Source organism: Antechinus flavipes, chromosome 3, assembly GCF_016432865.1.
Source record: "Antechinus flavipes isolate AdamAnt ecotype Samford, QLD, Australia chromosome 3, AdamAnt_v2, whole genome shotgun sequence".
NCBI classification, from domain to species: Eukaryota; Metazoa; Chordata; class Mammalia; order Dasyuromorphia; family Dasyuridae; genus Antechinus; species Antechinus flavipes.
Genome location: NC_067400.1, coordinates 68,824,661 through 68,843,744, shown reverse-complemented (window position 1 = coordinate 68,843,744; position 19,084 = coordinate 68,824,661). Strand labels below are relative to the sequence as shown.

The window sequence follows — 19,084 nt, the reverse complement described above, 5'->3', positions numbered from 1 at the left end:
GATGGAGAATTGAACCCCTCCCTTGGAACTTTGCAGGTATCTACCCATTTTCTACCAGTACCTCTGCTTGGTTTCTATTCCAGAGAATAGTATGTCCCCACACCCTCCACTTTTCAGCTTCCTCATTGGACTGTAAACTCCTTGTAGGCAGGGAATTTTGTCTTTTCTTTACTGATCCCCAGCCTTTGGCACAATGCTCAGTATTTAGTAGGTATTTAATGAAAATTTACTAAATTAAATTGATTTGAAATATTTATAACCCCGAAGTTCAATATGGTACTTTTAACACAGTTAAGTACTGAAGTTTTTCCACTCATTCACCAATTCATAGGAATTCAACAGGTTTAGGTTGAAATAGATAACTGATTTGTTCACAATTAACTCAGAGAGTTGGCTAAAGCATGGTGGGCTGAAGGAGAAAGAACCGAGAAAGGCCTGTTAAGAAAGGACCCTTAGAATTCAATTTGAGAAATTGCTGCCACATTCTCTGGAAATATTTGTTTTCAAGTCTCTCCTGCCCTTGACAAAATCATTATAATTATGCCATATTCTCTGCGCTAATTCTTTTCTTTTTATTCATTTAAAACTAAAATAAAAATAACCCCCCCCCAAAAAAAAAGAACATTTCCATGTATATGGATATAACACAGCATAGAATTCAATATAAAACTCATGAATTTCCATTTTTTTGAAAATGTAATAAATGCTATATGTCATTTTTACAATTACCCTGCTTTTCTATGCTTCCTTCTAAGCTTTCTTTTGTTTTTTGCAATGTACTTTTTTTCCTCCCCCCTCTTTAGCTTACCCTAGAGAAGGTTAAAGATTAAACATATACTTACATGTTCATATATTTATATATGTATACAGACATAGATATAAACATATAGCCATAATATACATACTTTTATCTATCTCTTCCTTCCTCTCCAGCCCATTGTAGAGAAGGCTACAAATAAACACACTCACTCATATATCTATATATTTATGTGTGTGTGTGTGTGTAGAGACATAGATACAGGCATAGATATAGACATAAAGCCACACTAAACATACTTTTATTTACCATTTCTCCAGGTGGACAGCAGCTTCCTTCATAGGTCCTTTGTAGTTGATTTGAATATTTATGACACTAAGGATGAATCAGTCACTCAAAGTGGTACTTAGGAGAATACTTCTGTTATTATCACTCCACATCCTCTTGGTACTGCTCATTTTACTTTTCATTATTTCAAGCCTCTCGCCTAATTCTACTAGTAAAATATGTGCCCCAAAGGGGTTGAAAAATTTAATGAATCAGCACTCTGCTTTGGTGACTTAATCACACAGCACCATCACATCCAACAGACAGAATTTATGAGGTGGGAAGAGGATCCTCCACAAACTGCGTAAGACTGAAAGAATTCAGGGATGAAGGAAACCATGAAAATCAAAAAGGGTTATCTACAGAAGACAACAGATAATCTGGAATCATGGGGCTTAATGGCCATGTGGTGGCTGTTAGAATATTCTAAGAAACAGATTACCTCTTAAAGAAAAAAATGCTACTTTCCATTGTTCTCCTTAGAAACAATAAAGTTTTTCATGAGAAAAACAATTTCCTATAGATCCTAAGGGTAACAAAAATTCACTTATCCAGAGTCTTTTGCCATATTGTCAAGTGTTTAAAAAGCAAGGCAGTTACAGGTCATCATGGATAGAGCATTACAACTAAAATCAAGAAGACCTGAGTTCATATTCTGCTTAAGACACTTACTAGCTGTGTGACCCTGAAGAAGTAGCAAAAAATCTCTGAGTCTCAGTTTTCTTATCTGTAAAATGAGAATAATGATAACATCAATTTCACAAGATTATTGTTCAAATGAGATGATATTTCTAATAAGCCTTGCAAACTTTAAGACACTGTCTAAATACTGGCTATTACAATTAGAATCCTGGTTCAAGTTTCTATTGGGCTTATATCCCAAAGAAATCTTAAAGGAGAGAAAGGGACCCACATGTGTGAAAATGTTTGTGGCAACCCTCTTTGTAGTAACAAGGAACTGGAAACTGAATGGATGCCCATCAGTTGGAGAATGGCTGAATAAAATGTGGTATATGAATGTTATAGAACATTATTGTTCTGTAATAAACGACCAGCAGGATGATTTCAAAGAGGCCTGGAGAGACTTATGTGATCTGATGTTAAGTGAAATGAGCAGAACCAGGAGATCATTGTACACTTCAACAACAACGCTATATGAGGATCAATTCTAATGGAAGTGGCTCTCTTCCACAATGAGAGGATCCAAATCAGTTCCAATGAACTTGTGATGGAGAGAGCCATCTATACATAGAGAGAGAACTGTGGGAACAATATAGCTTTTTCACTCTATTTGTTGTTGTTCACTTGTATTTTGTGTTCTTACTCATTTTTTTTTCCTTTTTGATCCAATGTTCACTGTATAAATATGTATACATATATTGGATTTAACATATATTGGTTGCTTGCCATCTAGGAGAGGGGTGGGGGAAAAGGAGGAGAAATTTTGGAACACAAGGTTTTACAGTCAATGTTGAAAAATTATCTATGCATGTTTTGAAAATAAAAAGCTTAAAAAAAAAAAAAGAATCCTGGTTCAGCAGGGGAATGTTAAGGAAATAAATATGTCACAGTATAATCTAGGTGGTACAGTGGATAAAGAGGCAGTGGCCAGAGGCAGGAAGATGCAAATTCAAATCCAGCCTCAGATATTTTACAAGTTGTATAACCTTGGACAAGCCACTCAATTTCTACTTGCCTCAGTTTTCTCATCTGTAAAATGAGGATAATAAAAGCTGTTATAGGAGCTTATAAGATAACTGTAAAGTGCTTAGCACAGTGCCTGGAACAGAGTAGGTGCTAGATAAATGTTAACTCATTCTAATTATCATCATCACCATCACTATCACTATTATTAGCCACAATCTTTTTTTGTGTGTGTGAAAGTATTTTACTTTAGCCTTTTATTTGCATGTTTAAAAAGTACTTTTCTAAAATGGCATTATACTCAGGACTATTCCATGTGCTGTCATTCTTACATTTAAATTATATAAGTCTGCTCCAAACTTCTAAATGAGGCATTAATTAAAATATTAGTAATTATTTATAGGAAGGCAGTATGTATGTCTTCTGAATGCTTTAAAAAATAATGACATTATTTCCATTTCTGAGGGGGAAAAAACCCTCTCCCCACCCTGCCACTACAACTCAGATAATCATGTAGATGTAATACAATAATAAATGTAACTATTCTACCACTTGGCTAAAGCAAAAACAACAACAGAGAAAGAATTGTATCAGCAGAGTAAAGTACCCCACACTTCAACCCAAATGAAGGGAGAAGAAAAAAGTAAGGATAGAAATTAGATAAAAGACAATATATATTCATATCTTAATAAAAAAAATTCAAAACTATTTCACAGTACAGGAGGTTAATAAGCCAAATAATTTAATTATCTCATTTAAATTATTCTTCAAAGACATAAGGAGGTAACAGAGGGAGAAATGAACATGCATATTGATCACAATAGTTTAAATTACAACATTAAAAGATCAAAATTTTTCATAACTAGCATTAACATAAGACTTTATGCTTTATAGTATTTTTTCCCTTAAATACATATTACTTCATCTTATCTTCATAATGACCCTGGGAGGGTAAGTGCTAATACTAGCCCCATTTTACAGATGCAGAAACTGAGGCAGATTTTTTTTTTTAATTTTGCCCAGGGTCACACTGCTACCAAGTTTCAGGAGGTATATGTGAACTCGTGTTTTTCTAACAAGGTTCAGCATTCCATCCACTATGAACCTAATTAGGATGACCAATCTCATTTCCAGAACATTGCTGATAAAATACTCCTCTTTCCTTCCAGTAGAAATATGGTGGTCTTTGGATACAGAATGCTAGGTCCAGTGCTAGACACAATCTCTGGGTAGATTTATTTAAATTTTTCTTTACTGAAGAGGAGAATTAGGGGAATGATATATAGTTGGAAAAAATGGCTATTATAAAAAGATTAAGAAATATATATATACGCATATATATTTTAAAGAGTAATAATAGAAGGAAACAACTGCTAGACTGGTACAAAAACAATCAACAAACATATATGTAAGCACTTACTATATTCCAGACATTATGTTAAATCTTCGGAATAAAATGAAAAAGTCAACAGTCCTTTCCCTGGAGGAGCTTACATTCTGATGGGAATGTCAACAAGTGGAAATAGATATATTTAAGATGCATACAGTAGACAATCAAAACTCTTTTACAAAATTGCAACCCAATGGATTAAATTAAAATGACAAATTTATGGAAAGATAAGGACAAGAATTACACAGGATTAAAAAGAATTGGACAGAACCACTAAAATGTATTTAAAAAAAAAAAAACCTTCATTCTTCCACAACTTCTAGGCTTTCAATGGTTTCTACTTCAGGTCTACGATTGCTTACACCCCTTCAGAGGCTACTATTTGTGAAACATTTAACTTTATCAAAGAGACTAAACATCAAGGCTGTTATGGGATTTGATCATTTATTTGAACAAAGAAAAAGTCTTTTCTTAAAATTTAGTCTTATGAGTCCTTTCAGAGTCATACCAATGTCAAGTAATTAATTCTGTATCTTTTAAACCAGCTTTTCATTCCAAAAGGTATGGATGCTTTGTAACATGGGATAGGAAAGTAGCAAGTTTTATTTATCCTCTCTATTGAGAGGGAAATAAGGAACCAAGGAAGAACTACCAAGTGAAATCATTTGCTTATGGAAGAAAAAGGAGACAGGGGTAAAAGAATCATTTGGGGCTGACCCCTAGAAGGCTGAAAGATGAGAAGATGATGTAGTTTGTGTGCTGTCTCTGGTTCAAATGTAAGATTCTTTCTGATCCTGGGCTTTGCCTTTCCAAGACAGGAGTTTTTAACATGGGATGTGCAAATGCATTATATATATACACATACATATACACAACCCTTCATATATGTGACTATGCTTCCTTCTACAGTTATCCTAATTATATCACAGGGCTTAGGAGTGCAGTGTCCCTGCAATCTGGAAAATATGAATAAAATCCATAGCAATAGACCCTCACCTTCATTTTCCTTTAGGAACTGAGATAAGGATTTAATCTTTCTCATATGATGTTATAATCTACCAGAAAGCCTTTTAAAAAACAATCCTACATTTCTGAGTCTAAACTTTTTCTGTGTTGTCTTCTGGCCCGCCGTATATCATCTGAGGCTTCAGCAAAACTACCCCCAAATTGACATTTAATTTCCTATGCCAACCTGTGATATATTGAAACTGCAATGGGGACAGTCGATATGGAAAGGATAACTATAACTGCTTTCCTCTGTAATACTATGTATTCTATTTTATGCATTTTAAAACATTATTTTTCTCTTCTTTTGTTTTTTGGGGGGATTTTTTTGGGGGGGATGGTTTGGAGGCAATTGAAGTTAAATGACTTGCCCAGGATCACACAGCTATTAACTGTATGAGACCAAATTGTAACTCGAGTCCTCCTGGAAGGGCAAGTGCTCTGTCCACTGTGCCATCTGGCTGCATTTAAAAACATTCTTAACAATGATCACATGTGGAAGACTTAGCTACTCTGATCAAGTCAATGAACCAAGACAATACCTAAGGATTCATGATAAAAAATGCTATCCACCTCCAGAGAGAGAACTGATAAACTCCAAGTGCAAATTAAAGCCCAGCCACTACACTATCATTAAGCCGGCTGGACATTGATTCTACTTGGGAAATGATGCAAAAAGCAAGCTTTGCAGCCCATCCTTGCAGAGTCAATGACAATATACGCTCAGGGCCCCATTTGAACAGTCTCTGTTAGAGTTAAAATGTTTCTCTTTATTTTCCTGCTACAAACTGACATTTCACTTTAAATGAAACATCCTGTACAGAATACGGAATAACCTTTTTCATTTCCTAAGAACAGCACGGCAGGTGCCTGCCCACAACTGTTCACTAAATGCGTATTACTAAGGGAGGGAAGGAGGAGGTTATCATCAAATTTAAACGTACACCTGTTATAGAGACAACCAGGTACCTAACAGAAAAGCAGCAAGCCAGTTTTGTACTAATGCTGAGCTTATCATGCATAGCAAGCTGGTCAGGCAGTCCATCTGAGTGGAGAGTGTTTATGAACTACTGTGAAATTGCAAACACAGAGATCTAATACTTCAAGTCACTTGGCTTGCTGTGAATCAAAAAAAAAAAAAAAAGTCACTGTAATTCAAGAGGACAAATACATGAAAAAAAAAAAAAAAAAAAAAAAACCTCGACCATAAAATATAAATTATCTCTGTGCAGAAGATTAACTTTAAAAAAATTAACTAGGCCACAGGGACAATTAATAGGTCCACTGGTCCATATAATATTTTCCATTTATAATCTAATATCCTTTATAGTCAGAGTAAACTTAGTGAAGAGCAAAGTATTTTAACTGCTAAATCTTCTGCATTTGCAAATCAGCATAATTCATAAAGCCAACCCACATAATGTTTTACATTAAAGCTCTAATTTCATCATGAGCTTTTTTATTTAACAGAAGAAGGCCAAGGAGAAAGATGGGGGAGGTATCATGCTTTCAACAGTTAACAATACAGACAGACATTTATACAACACAGGAAGAGATGTCAGGAAACCAGATCTCAGTTACCAAGATAGGACTCCCACCCATTCTTTCATAATTTAAAAACTCTAATTATCATATGTAAAATTATCTAAGTCAATTGTATACAACATATTAGTTGAATGAATAGGGAAGATAGTAAATCTGAACTTAAAAAGTATTATAGAACACCATTGAATTTAAATTAAATGTATTACATAAATTCTTCCAAAATTTTTCCCCAAAGATCAAGGGGTAAAAATAAGTTATGTTTTCCCAGAGAAAATGACTCTTCCTTCAGTTTGTGCATTGGAATAATGACCTTTTAAAAACAACAAAAGGGGAGGGAGGGCTAAGGTGTTTAAATAAAATTAGTGTAACTTACAAGATCTAACACCATGGGGGAAAGTGCCATACTTTTAAAAGTTCACACTCATTAGAAACTTCAATCCACATTATGAACAATGGGATAAGAAATAACCAAATAGAAATTAATCTTATATTATTCTAGTCCACCTTCATGAATTATATAGAATGAGATTTTTTTTAAAGCCAAGATCATATTACACATAAAAATAAACCTATGTATCAGAAAACTTATCAGATAGGAACTAAATTATGTTTATCTAATATAAATATTTTATGCAAAATATATTCATGTTATCTGACTATACTTTAAAAAATTAAGGGATTTTAAAAATGTTTAGTAATTATAATAGCAATAATAGCTAGCATTTACATCGCTATTACATGGAAGTACTGCATTACAAATATTATTTTATTTGATCCTCTCAAACCTGTGAAACTGATGCTATAATTACATCCCATTTACAGCTAGGAAAACTGGGATAAACAGAGCTTAAGTGACTTGCCCAAAGTCATACAACTAGTATGTAACCAAGGCTAGAAGAAAAGGAAAGAAAGGTAGGAGGGAGGGAAGAAGAGAAGGAAAGGAGGGAGAAAGGAATGGAGGAAAGAATTTTAAAAGGATTATACTGGGCTTCTCAAGCACAAAGCACTGTTGGTAAAAGGTTAAAGTCTACTGATGTCCATCACACAATTTTTTATTGCTCTTATGGTCATCTACAATTTTGATTCTTTTGAGATAGTAATGTTCCAAGATTTACAGCTAAACAGCAACCTCAGGAGAACAATGGTGTTAAAAATATGGCCATGTGTCTCAGGGAGTAATTCAGACTGGGTCTATTGAAAGCACTGTCAAATTTACCAAATGCTTTATTCAATTTTGGGCCCAGACTCAATTTCTATCTGTAGTGCTTGCCTAAGAAAAACTGTACTGACAGACTAACTCAGTGAGTTGTCCATTCAAAGGTAAGCTATATTTTGGGCAATAAGCATCCTCCATGTTCTTGATTTTTTGGCCCTAGAATTCTAGGTCAATCTCTTTTGAATGACCATAAGTGTCTTTGAAAAAGTCCAGTAGTATTCCATGACAATATAATTAACACAACATTATCCATAAACAAGAGAGTCTACAGAACTTCACAATACGGTGAATATCTCTGCACAGAGTCTCTAGAAATATACACATTATTAATATCAAAAAAATGCTAACAATTTAAGCACAGAAAACATTCTTCCCATTGTTAAACCAATGATCTTTTTGAAGTATAAAACTGAGTCTTGAAGAATATCTGATATGATTGTTACTTGCTCACTATCCCTAAAGAGTATCATGATATAGCTAAAAAAAAAAATCTGTACAAGAAGACAAAAGAATTCTAGGGTTCATTCACATAAAATAATAATAACAGTAATAACAACTCTAACAAATAATAAAATAAAAATAGCAGCTAACATTTATACAGTACTTACTGTACACCATGCACTACGTTAAGTGTTTTACAATTATCTCATTTGATGCTGACAAAAACTCGGAAATAATAATTATTCTTATTTCTATTTTACAGGTGAGGAAGCTGAGACAAATAGGTCTAACTGATTTGCCTTAGTCATGCATCTAGTAAGTGGCAGAAGCCAGGTTTGAATTCAGTGCCACCTATAACCATATAAAAAAAAGGAAAAAGAACCAACAAAGTAGACAAATTAAAAATAGAAAAAACAGATAGAAAATGGTACCCAAGAAGCCCAGGAAGAAGAGAATAATATGGAGTATGCTGGGCAATTAATAGTGTCAAACACTAAAGAAAAATAGAGGAATACTAAGAAGGAGAGAGAGATGGCATTAGAAGTTACAGAGCAATGGAATTAAAATAAAGGTAATGAATATAGGATAATCCTTACAAAAATCTGACATTGGAAGAAATTTTTTGAAAGTCTTGTGGGTTGTTGGGGTGTTAAATTGATTTAAGGAGTCGGAGGGGGTCTTAGAGGCCATCTAGTCAATTTATCCAATCCAATATTCTCAGTTTAGCAAACAGAGAGACAGAAAGACACAAAGACAAACCAAGAGAAACAGAAAGAATGAGAGAAATATAAGAGAGAAAAAGAGAGGGAAGGAGGGAAGGAGGGAGGGAGGGAAGGAGAGAGGGAGGAAGACAGAGAGACAGACAGAGAGGGAGATAGACACAGAGACAGAGACAAAAACAGAGAGACAGAGAGGAAGGGAAGGGAGGGAGGGAGAGAGGGAGGGAGGGACAGAGAGACAGACAGACAGAGAGACTGAGAGACAGAGACAGGGAAAGGAAGGGAGGGAGACTCAAATCAATGGAGCAAAATCCTGAATGAGACAGACAAGAAAATATGACAACACAGATGGAGAGGTCAGTCTTGGTGACAAAGAAAGTCACATCATTCTCTCAGACAGAAGGGAAAGGAAGAAAGGATAGACCTTCTAGAAGTTTGAAGGTAAGGATGAGAGCAAATTCACATCAGAATTTCAGGCAAGGGAGATAGGGGAGCCATCTGCCAAGATGGGGGAAGATAGAGATGGAACTAGGGAGCAAGAAGAGGTCCAGAATATGGAATATATGGTGCAGAAATGAAAAAAAGGGTGGTTGTGCAGCAAAGCAAAAACTTCCATAGAAAATGAGCATGTATAGTTAATATCTCAATTTTCTTTTACTAGATTCTGATTTCATATACTTAAGAGACTGTCTCTCTCCTTTCCTGTTATTGAGCCATTGCAGTCATATCCAACTTTCCATGACCCCATTTAAGGTGTTCTTGGCTGGAATGAGTTTGCCATTCCCTTGTCCAGTTCATTTTACAGATGGGGAAACTGAGGCAAACAGGGGCTTTGACCAGGGTCACATAGCTAGTTATTGTCTTTCATGCTAGATTTGAACTCAGTTGCTCCTGACTCCAGGGAAGGTACTTTATCCACTGCACCATTTACCATCCCTTTTTGTACTTTAGATAAATATATAAATGTACCTGGTAGGAAGGATGAATTACAACTTTTATCTGGCTGCTACAATCCCATTTTTCTTCTTTTTTTCCTTCCTCCTCTTCCTCCCTTCCTCCTTCTTCCCTTTTCCTTCTTCTCCTTTTTTTTGAAAGTAATAGAGGTTAAGTGATTTGCCCCGGATCACATTGATAGTAAGTGGTTTAAGGATAATTTGAACAGGTCTTTTTGATTCCAGGCTAGTTGCCCAATTGCTTTTTAAGGGGGGAATGTAATCACACAAAAATATCAACAAAACATACACACACTTTCTTTTTTCTCTCCGGTTTATTCTTTGCCTTCCCTCAAAATGTCTACCCCCAGTCAGTAGGTCTACATATCTGAAAGTAACTTACACAGTTAATAATAGCTAACATTTCTTTCACAGATCAAAAAATGGAGGGTGAAAGGATGTTAAGTTAGTTGTTCACAGTCCCACAGCCAATAAGGACACAAGTCATCCTGTTATATATTATAACAGATGTTGAGGAAACAGGCAGTTCGAATGCCTTTACTAAGGCTAATAGCACTAATACCAGTTGGTATTAATTTTAAGTCACATTTCAGCAATGCTCTGGTGATCTTAGAAATTTTATAATGCAAAGAAATTCTCCCAAGTTTAGTCAAAGCAACAGTTGATTTATATTACCATGCTGTCATAAGGCAATGACAGAGATGGTCCACTATCTTCAGTATGATAATGACTTGTGATTTAGGATTACTTTTAACTGTGGATATATTAACTTTCCAAGGCTACAGTTCTCTTTGGAAGTCAGTAGTAAAAATTGAGTCTACATGTGGTAATAGAGATTACATATAAGGACCCAGGAATAACATAGAAAAATGACTAACAGTTGTAGCTATTGCAAAAATTGATGAATTTAAACACATCTGTGGTTCCAAGATCCCATTTCCTCACAGATGCAAGGTATGAGTGAGAATCATTAATCAGTAGTTCAGGCCATATTCTAATCTGCACAGAACTACACTTTGTTATGGGCAGCTAGGGTGTACACAGTGGACAGAGTGCCAGTAGTGGAGTCAGCAAGACTCAACTCATTGAATTCAAATCTGAAACCAGAGAATGGCTGTGTCACTTAACCAAAAAACAAGCTGGAAAAAAAGAAAGGCCAACCACTCCTGCATCTCTGCTGAGAAAATCCCAAATGGGGTCACAAAGAGTAAAACATGACTGAAATGATTGAACAACAATAATATTTGTGAAAAAAATGTTATTTAATTCTCTTGCCCAGTTATATTTCAAACTATAAAGTGTACCACACTTTAAAAGACTGTGAATTCATAACTAGAAAGAACTCTAAAAAGCCCTCTAATTCAAGCCAATCATATGAATTTGAGACAAAGATAAGAGTTAGTTACGCAATAAAAAAATCTAGAAAAGCTGTAGGGTTTTCTGTAATGGAACATTCCATACCTAATAATTATAAATAATTGGTTTAAGATTATTATCATACGATTGATTTATTCTTTGTAACTTTTTTTTTTCTCCTTGATGCCAGGCACATCGAGGCACTTAATAAATACTTGTTGATTATTGACAAAAATCAATGACTGATTTTTAGATTCTATGTTTTCCAAAGTATTTGATCATCTCAAGTGAATGACTTTTTTCCCCTTCTATTTTTAATTCTCACATTTAGGAGGTATTTTAGAAGAAGTATGAATATTTTCTTTTATTTAACTTTCCGAATTACCCTCATCCTTCTGGGAGAACTTTAATGAGATTAAATGGAAAGCTGGTATATCAGCTTACTCCAATTTAATTCAACACTGAAACTAAACTTAATAATCTGACAAACCTAAGAGGATGAGGCAACAGACTAAGACAAAAAGTCTACATGAACCATTTACTTGGGATGTATTCCATGGCATCTATTTTAAATGGCAATTTCCAAAAGTCACTAACGCCCCTTTGTGCCACTGAAAAATAATATACCAATGAGCATTATCTGAAGGATGTAAAACCTTTCATTATGGTGCAAGTTAATCATAGAGTTCTAGTTCCCAACTTCTGAATTCTTGCACATATTCTCTAGCCCATTATGTCCAAGTAGACATGAGGAAAATAATAAGGTAGTAAATAAACATAATGATCAATTTCAAATTTCTACATATATTTTCAAAATTGCTTTTGTGTAAATAAACTTGGAGGAATCAAAGCTTTTGAAATTAGCTTGATAATTGTTTCAGCACTAAAAGAAAGCTCTCTTCTCTGTGTGCGTGTGCGTGTGCGTGTGTGTGTGTGACTATCTGTCTCTCTCTCTCTCTTTTTACAAACACATATCTTACAACCATAGAAGGAAAGAGCATGTTTGCTGATTTTTAAACCAATACAAAACTCACATCTAATTCTGGGAGACAGAAGAAATAAGGGAATTAAAAAAAAAAACCCGCATATCATCAACAATCTATATATTAAGGTCTTCTCTTTACAAGTCAATTATAGTAACACATTTCCAACCTACTTACACAGCATTGCGGGAGGCTCCATGGGAGAGTAACAGCTTGGCAATGCTCACATGTCCATTCCTAACTGCATCATGGAGGGGCGAGTCATTCTGGTAGCCAGTGGTGTTGACAAAAGCCTTGTGCTGCAACAGGAGCTCCACAACCTTCTGATGTCCATGATTACAAGCTTCATGCTGATATAAATTGGAGTGAACACAGAGAAGCATGACAAAGAATATATAAACAAAATCCTAATGATCTGGCAAAAATATAACAAAACAAAAAACCTTTTTTTTTTTTTTTAAGGTCACCAAATTAGGTCAAATTTAAGTCAAATAGTTTGGATTCAATTTACCTGGACAAACATTTACTCCAGCTCTCCTGACATCAATTAAGTAATAACCGACTCTCATAGATACTCCTTGTTCTGACCACTTCTTTCGTATGTATACAGTCTTGCCCTATTAGAATTTAAGTTCCTTGAGGGCAGGAACCAGCTTATTTTTGTATTTTTATCCCCCACATTGAAGGTAGTGCCTGGTACCTAGTAAGCAGTAATATTAATAAAGGCTTTTTCACTGACTCACTCAATTCAGGTTATAAGGACAAAGACTTGAGAAATGAGTGATAAGTCCTTTATAGAAGAAATAGGGAACATGTATTTTAGATGAAATACTGCTAATCATGAAATCACACATTAAGTCCATTTCAAATAATCAATCAATAAGCAGTTATTAAGCATCTTCTACATACAGGCATAATATAATGCTGAGGATTCAAACACAAAAACTATAGGTGATTCAAGACAATTCCAATAGACTTGGGATGGAAAATCCATCTGCATCCAGAGAGAGAACTATGGAGACTGAATGTGGATCAAAGAATTCTATTTTTACCTTTTTTAAAAAAATTATTTGCTTTTTTTTTTCTTATGGTTTTTTCCCTTTGGTATGATTTTTCTTGCAAAACATGTCTAATACGGAAATATGTTTAAAAGGATTGCACATGTTTTTACCCTGTTCAGATTGTTTGCTGTCTTGGGAAAGTGGAAAATTTGGAACACAAAGTCTTACAAAAATGAATGCTAAAAACTATCTTTAAATGTATTTGGAAAAATAAAATTCTATTGGGGGGGGGGGGGGGGAGAGGGGGAGAACGATAGCGGTTATGCCCTAAAGTTTGAAATTCTCTATCACAGAGCTATCAACACTTATTAACAGTATAAATATCCAAAATCCATACCTATGTATGAATTGATAGGTTTTACATGGAAGCCCTACTACCCAGCTGATACAGAAAGAGGTTATAATTTATCCATTAACATTAGCAAACTGATCTCAACAATGACTAAATTAACACAACCAGCAACTGAATTGAAGATATCAAAATACATTCTAGAGAAAATACTCCAAGTAAATTTTATCCCCCTTTTTTAAACATGTGATCACACCATTACTTTGCACTTTAATAACTACATTTGAGCAAATTCCCTGCTATGATTAAAGTGGATACTGATGTACCTAATTCAGAAAACAGGTCATGTTATAGATGCTTTTTATTGGCAAAGGAGGGGAACCCAAATCAATACTGCGAGATTTTTTCCTTTAGAATACTCATTGTCATGTGCCTTCCAGATCATGGAAAAATAATTAAGCCAATCATGAAAATATTGGCTAGTCTGAGAAAGTCTCTCCAACTCCATGACTTAGAGCTAGATGAATACCTTCCTGGCATGATACTTTGCCTAGTGGGGACACCATTATATATCACTTGAAGGCTGCAAGCACCTGGCCTAATTAGACTCCCAGTTTCTGTGCTGAATTTCTAGTTTGCAGGATGAATGCATCTCCCTCATTTGTTGACATCTTCTGTGGCTGCACATGTCATATCTCATGTTTATTGTCCTAATGCAATTAGCCCAGATAGTTAGCACTTGTTTCCAAATGCAAGCAGCTTGTACTGTTCTTTCCTGTGGATCCTTCACATTACCTCTTTAGCTAAACAAAAGCCAAAAAAGATCTCTACCCCCTCCAGAAAAAAAAAAAAACACACACACACACACACACACACACACACACACACACATATTTCATACACACACCATCAGGAAAACAAGGAGGCATGTTTCCTCCCCTCTATCTGTATATAGCAAGTGAGGCATGTGGTGTCTCAATGGGACTCACTTTCCTGCAAAAAAAAATTATCACATATTCTTGACCCTTCTTGACATAGCCAGCAGCAAAAAGTCAGCCTCTAATGGGACAAGACTTTGGAAGGTGAGACTTTCTAAGTTTAGTAGCAGCTGTCAATAGTTCTCTGCCCTACACTGATTCTTGGGTGACCCATTTTGAAGAGAAAAAAAAAAGGCAAAATGAGAATGCCAAAAAAAAACCTATAATCACAATCCTAAACCCTTAGGAAATTAGTCAAGATAACTTAATAATATCTACTGGAGGTCCATGGATTTGGATGAGAAAGAAAAATGGCAGCTTTATTTTTACTGACTTCTACCTAAAACTTCATATTTTCTGTAATTTTGAATGTAGGTATCAAACATTCAGAGAAGAGGTTCCATAGGTTTCACCAGACTGCCAAATAGGTCCATGACACCAAGGTTAAGAACCTCTGCTCTAGTTAATACTCTAGCCACACTGACAATAAGATCAGAAGTCATTTAATTTCCTTATAATTAATGAGAACATAATTTCATTAAAAGGGAAAAAAAGCAGAGAGATGTCCCAAAGGGGAATAGGAGAGTCAAAGAGCAAAGAAATCTGAAAAATACCAATGGAGTCCATCCAGCATGGTCTTTAACATTTGGATCACTTCCATTTTGGAGGAGGTGTTCAACAGATGGTACATCACCCTAGAGGAAAAAATACAAAAGTAATACATGAATACTAGAATTTATAACAGGATGGTAACATAAATTTCTTACTACTTTTTAGAAAGATAAAAAGCTAAATCTAGCCAGTTTTCCCTTTCTGTTTGCCACAATCTTGCGATTCAATCACTTTAAGTGAAATTAAAATATGTTCTTCTCTGGGGAAAGGAACAAAGATTGTTACTTAAAAGTGAGCTTGTGCTAGCATTAGAACCAAATTCTGAACATAGAGGATTATAACTTTCAAACTGAAAAAAAAAATTAAGGTCTTCCAGCCCATCGGCTCTCCCCACTTTACAGAAACAAAAACCTGCCTAAGGTCATAAACAGAAAATGGCAAGTCCAGGATTCAAATCCAGGTTGTCAGCTCCAAATGCTGTCCACTTTAGCTATTATCATTACACTGTCTCTAAACAGCCATTCTCTATCTTTAGCTGCATGGTATAAATTTCTATTGTTAGAAATTAAAGAATTTCCTTTTGGAAGGGAGAGATGAAAAGGTGAGGCAGCTAGGTGGTACAGTGCAAAGAGCACCAGACCTGAAGTCAGGAGGACCTGAGTTCAAAAATGGTCTCAGACACTTAACAGTTCCTAGCTGTATGACCTGGGCAAGTCACTTAACCCCTATTGCCTCAACCCCCCTCCAAAAAAAAAGGGGGGAGATGAAAATCACAGAATCTTGAGATAACAGATCTAGTATTGGAAGGGACTCTTAGACCTAAGGGGAAACTGAGGCTCAAAAATAAAAAGGAAATTATTTATGGAAAGTCACATAAATATTTGTGAAACCCATATCCTTCCAGCCAAGATCCAGCAGTCTATAATGGTCACAATTAAACAATTAAACCTCAAGCTAGCTGTTAATGACCTAGAAACTGAAGAAATTCTACCAGTTCTTTCCAAAATGGTGCCCTCCTTATACTAAGCTAAAGATTTAATGTTTTATTTAAAAGTCATTCATATCATTTCATTTCTCTTCTCTCAAACTTTCCCATTGAGCAGTTGGAAGAACCTGACACTGTAGGAAACAACTTCTCCCACTTTCTTTCTCCCTTTTTTGCTCCCTCCCATGCTAGGGTCTGCATAAGATGCTGGAAGCTCATGTGATTTGGATGAGTTGGGATTCACCAACTCTATTGGAAGACCACCAGCCTTAACACCTGCCTTGTAACTGCCTCCTAATATCCTCCTCCAGGCCTTACCATCTGCCCTGGAGACTCACAGCAGAAATCATTCAATTTAATGAATCACCTAAAGACCCCTGGGTCTTGCCAGCCATGAACCTTCTTCCCCCAGATTTCTTTCTTTCTATCTACCCTGCAGCTGCACCTTCTTTTATGTGATTTTCCCTCAAGCACAGCATACAAGTACAATCTTGCTTTTTCTATTTTTGTCCCCAGTGCTTAATTAACACAATCCTTGGCACATAGGTACTTAATGAATTTTTTACTCATCATATCATCTATGGGGGAAAAAATACATGAAAATGTTTTATAAAAAAATGACGTGCAAAAAAACAAAAAATCAAAAAGGCTTTTACTTAAATCAGTGATAACGCAAGTAAAAACTGCCAGTATCCCTTATCTTATAGATAGTGACTCTCTATCCTTGTCCTTTAATTTCACTTCTGTTCTTCCCTATTTGCTGGAAGGTATTTTCTGGGCAGAAGCAGTTGCTTTGTTGAAACTGACAGAAATAGGAATCTGTATAAACCTATTCAGAATACCTCTTGGGAATTAGCGTTTAATTTTCCCCCTTAGTTTAAGACCAAAACAACAACCCCATTATCTTCTAACTGAGCTGTGAGGAACAGAGTTTCTGTGAAAACCATGATATAGTCTCTCCCTGGATAATTTTTTCCCCTAGTCTTACATATTATTAACAGAAGTAATTACTAGAAGACAATATTTTACTATGCATTAGAATTCACCTCCTGATTTGGGGGTAAAAAGAATTAAAATAAGGCAGAAAAGGGAGGACAACATTTAACAAAGGACTGGTAAAATTCATTCTGCTTTTATGTTATCAAGGCATACTTTCAAGTCAGTGAATAATGGCCTTAATTCCATCCCCACAAATTAAAGATCTCTTCCAACTCCCCTGAAAATTTTGTTCACCAGAAATGATTATGCAACATTCAGTATAATAGTGGGAAAATACCCTAAGACTGCTTCCAACTCTCAAGTCTACACTACCATACTACACATCAACTATCAGCTTTTAATTCTTTTTCATCAAAACAAGAAGCTTAATATCAAAAAATATATTGAAAAACATTTCATTCTATCTTGAAGATTCAAAAAGATATTTCAGTAGCTTATGATACATCAGATGTAATATTATAAAGTCAATTATCACTTTATAATAAATGTACAAAGCTACCTATTGTGTCAAAGTGACTAAATATTAGATTGCAAAGTTGGTATATACATACACAGAAATTTACAGTGAGTAGGTATCTTCATTCATTCCGGGCTGTACACAATGAAAACAAGACAGCATCAAAATAAAAACCAGCAGACTTAATAAACATAACCTGGGAAGGAAATTCATGAGTATAAAGTCCAACAAATGACAAGTGAAGAAATGTTTCTTCCATAGGACATAGATCAAAGAATTTTCTTTGAAACAGAAAAAACCCTAAGAATTCCTGGGAAAATATGCAAAATAAAGAAATACAATTTTGCTATTAGGAAGAAGTGAAGTATTTGTATATGCTTCTATTTCTGAGACATTCTCCTTGAAAGTAAACTCTCAATTGTTGATATCACTGAAAACCAAGGGAAAGTACCAATGCGAACAGATGTCTAGATCCTCCTGCTTCCTTTTTTTTTGTTTATTCCCCTGGAGAGAGACAGGGAGAAATGGGGAGATCTAGTCTCTGATATGAGACTCTGAAATGGGGAAATCTAGTCTCTGATAAATTGACCCATCCTTTGTACAAGGAGGAAGGCTATGGTAATGCTCTTAATAGGCAGAAGGAAACAAATATTTTTGGACATGGCCAATACGGAGGCTCACTTTGCCTGAATAAGCATTACTTTGTTTGGGGATTCTCCCCTTCTATGGGAAATGGGAAGATGGTGGGAGAAAATAAATGTTTGATAATTGAAAAAAATCTTAAAAAAAAAAAAAGACTAAATGATATCTGAGGGAAAGGCGGGGCAGGGGGAAGATGGCGAAGAGATGTTCCTTTTCAGCTTTTAAAATCAGCTTAAGGAATTGTACACAGAAGATACCACAAGAATTTCTTCTTATGTAATAATTAGCATTTTCCCATGTAACTCTATGGGATTCAAACCCTTCCCTCTGTGTATTGCTGAGGAAAAGGAGAATAGGCAGGTCAGCACTTTACCTCTTGCTCCAGAAGGACAGCTGGTGGCTCCACAGCCAGCTAACATGCCAGAAAGGAATACAGTGATACCCAGATTAGCAAATACCTTGGGAACAAAACCAGTTTACAAGCCTGCGTTACATTTGGGGCAGGGGGAGAGGGGGAAAATACAGTCACTGGAAACAGAACTGGCAGTGACAATTAGCTAGAGGAAAATATTCCAGCAACTTTCCAGGTAAAGGTGACCAGGAATAATCCTAGGAAAAATAGTCTGGTCTAGCAAGACTGACCCCCCAGCATCCTCTGCCTTCTCTCCTTGTTTAACTAAACTTAACCACTTCACTAGGTAAAAAGCGACTCCATCCATCCTGTTA

The 19,084-nt window shown here is 35.5% G+C and overlaps 1 protein-coding gene across 2 annotated transcripts in view; it reads right to left on the bottom strand.

The window, feature by feature from the left end:
• BARD1 (BRCA1 associated RING domain 1) overlaps positions 1 to 19,084 on the bottom strand; it is a 126,209-nt gene that overhangs the window by 43,658 nt on the left and 63,467 nt on the right. For both annotated transcript variants that reach the window (XM_051983611.1, XM_051983612.1), the window contains exons 5-6: positions 15,278 to 15,358; positions 12,514 to 12,686 (exon numbers count right to left, since the gene is read on the bottom strand). In XM_051983611.1, coding sequence (XP_051839571.1) covers positions 12,514 to 12,686; positions 15,278 to 15,358 — 254 coding nt within the window. The remainder of the gene's footprint in view (positions 1 to 12,513; positions 12,687 to 15,277; positions 15,359 to 19,084) is intronic.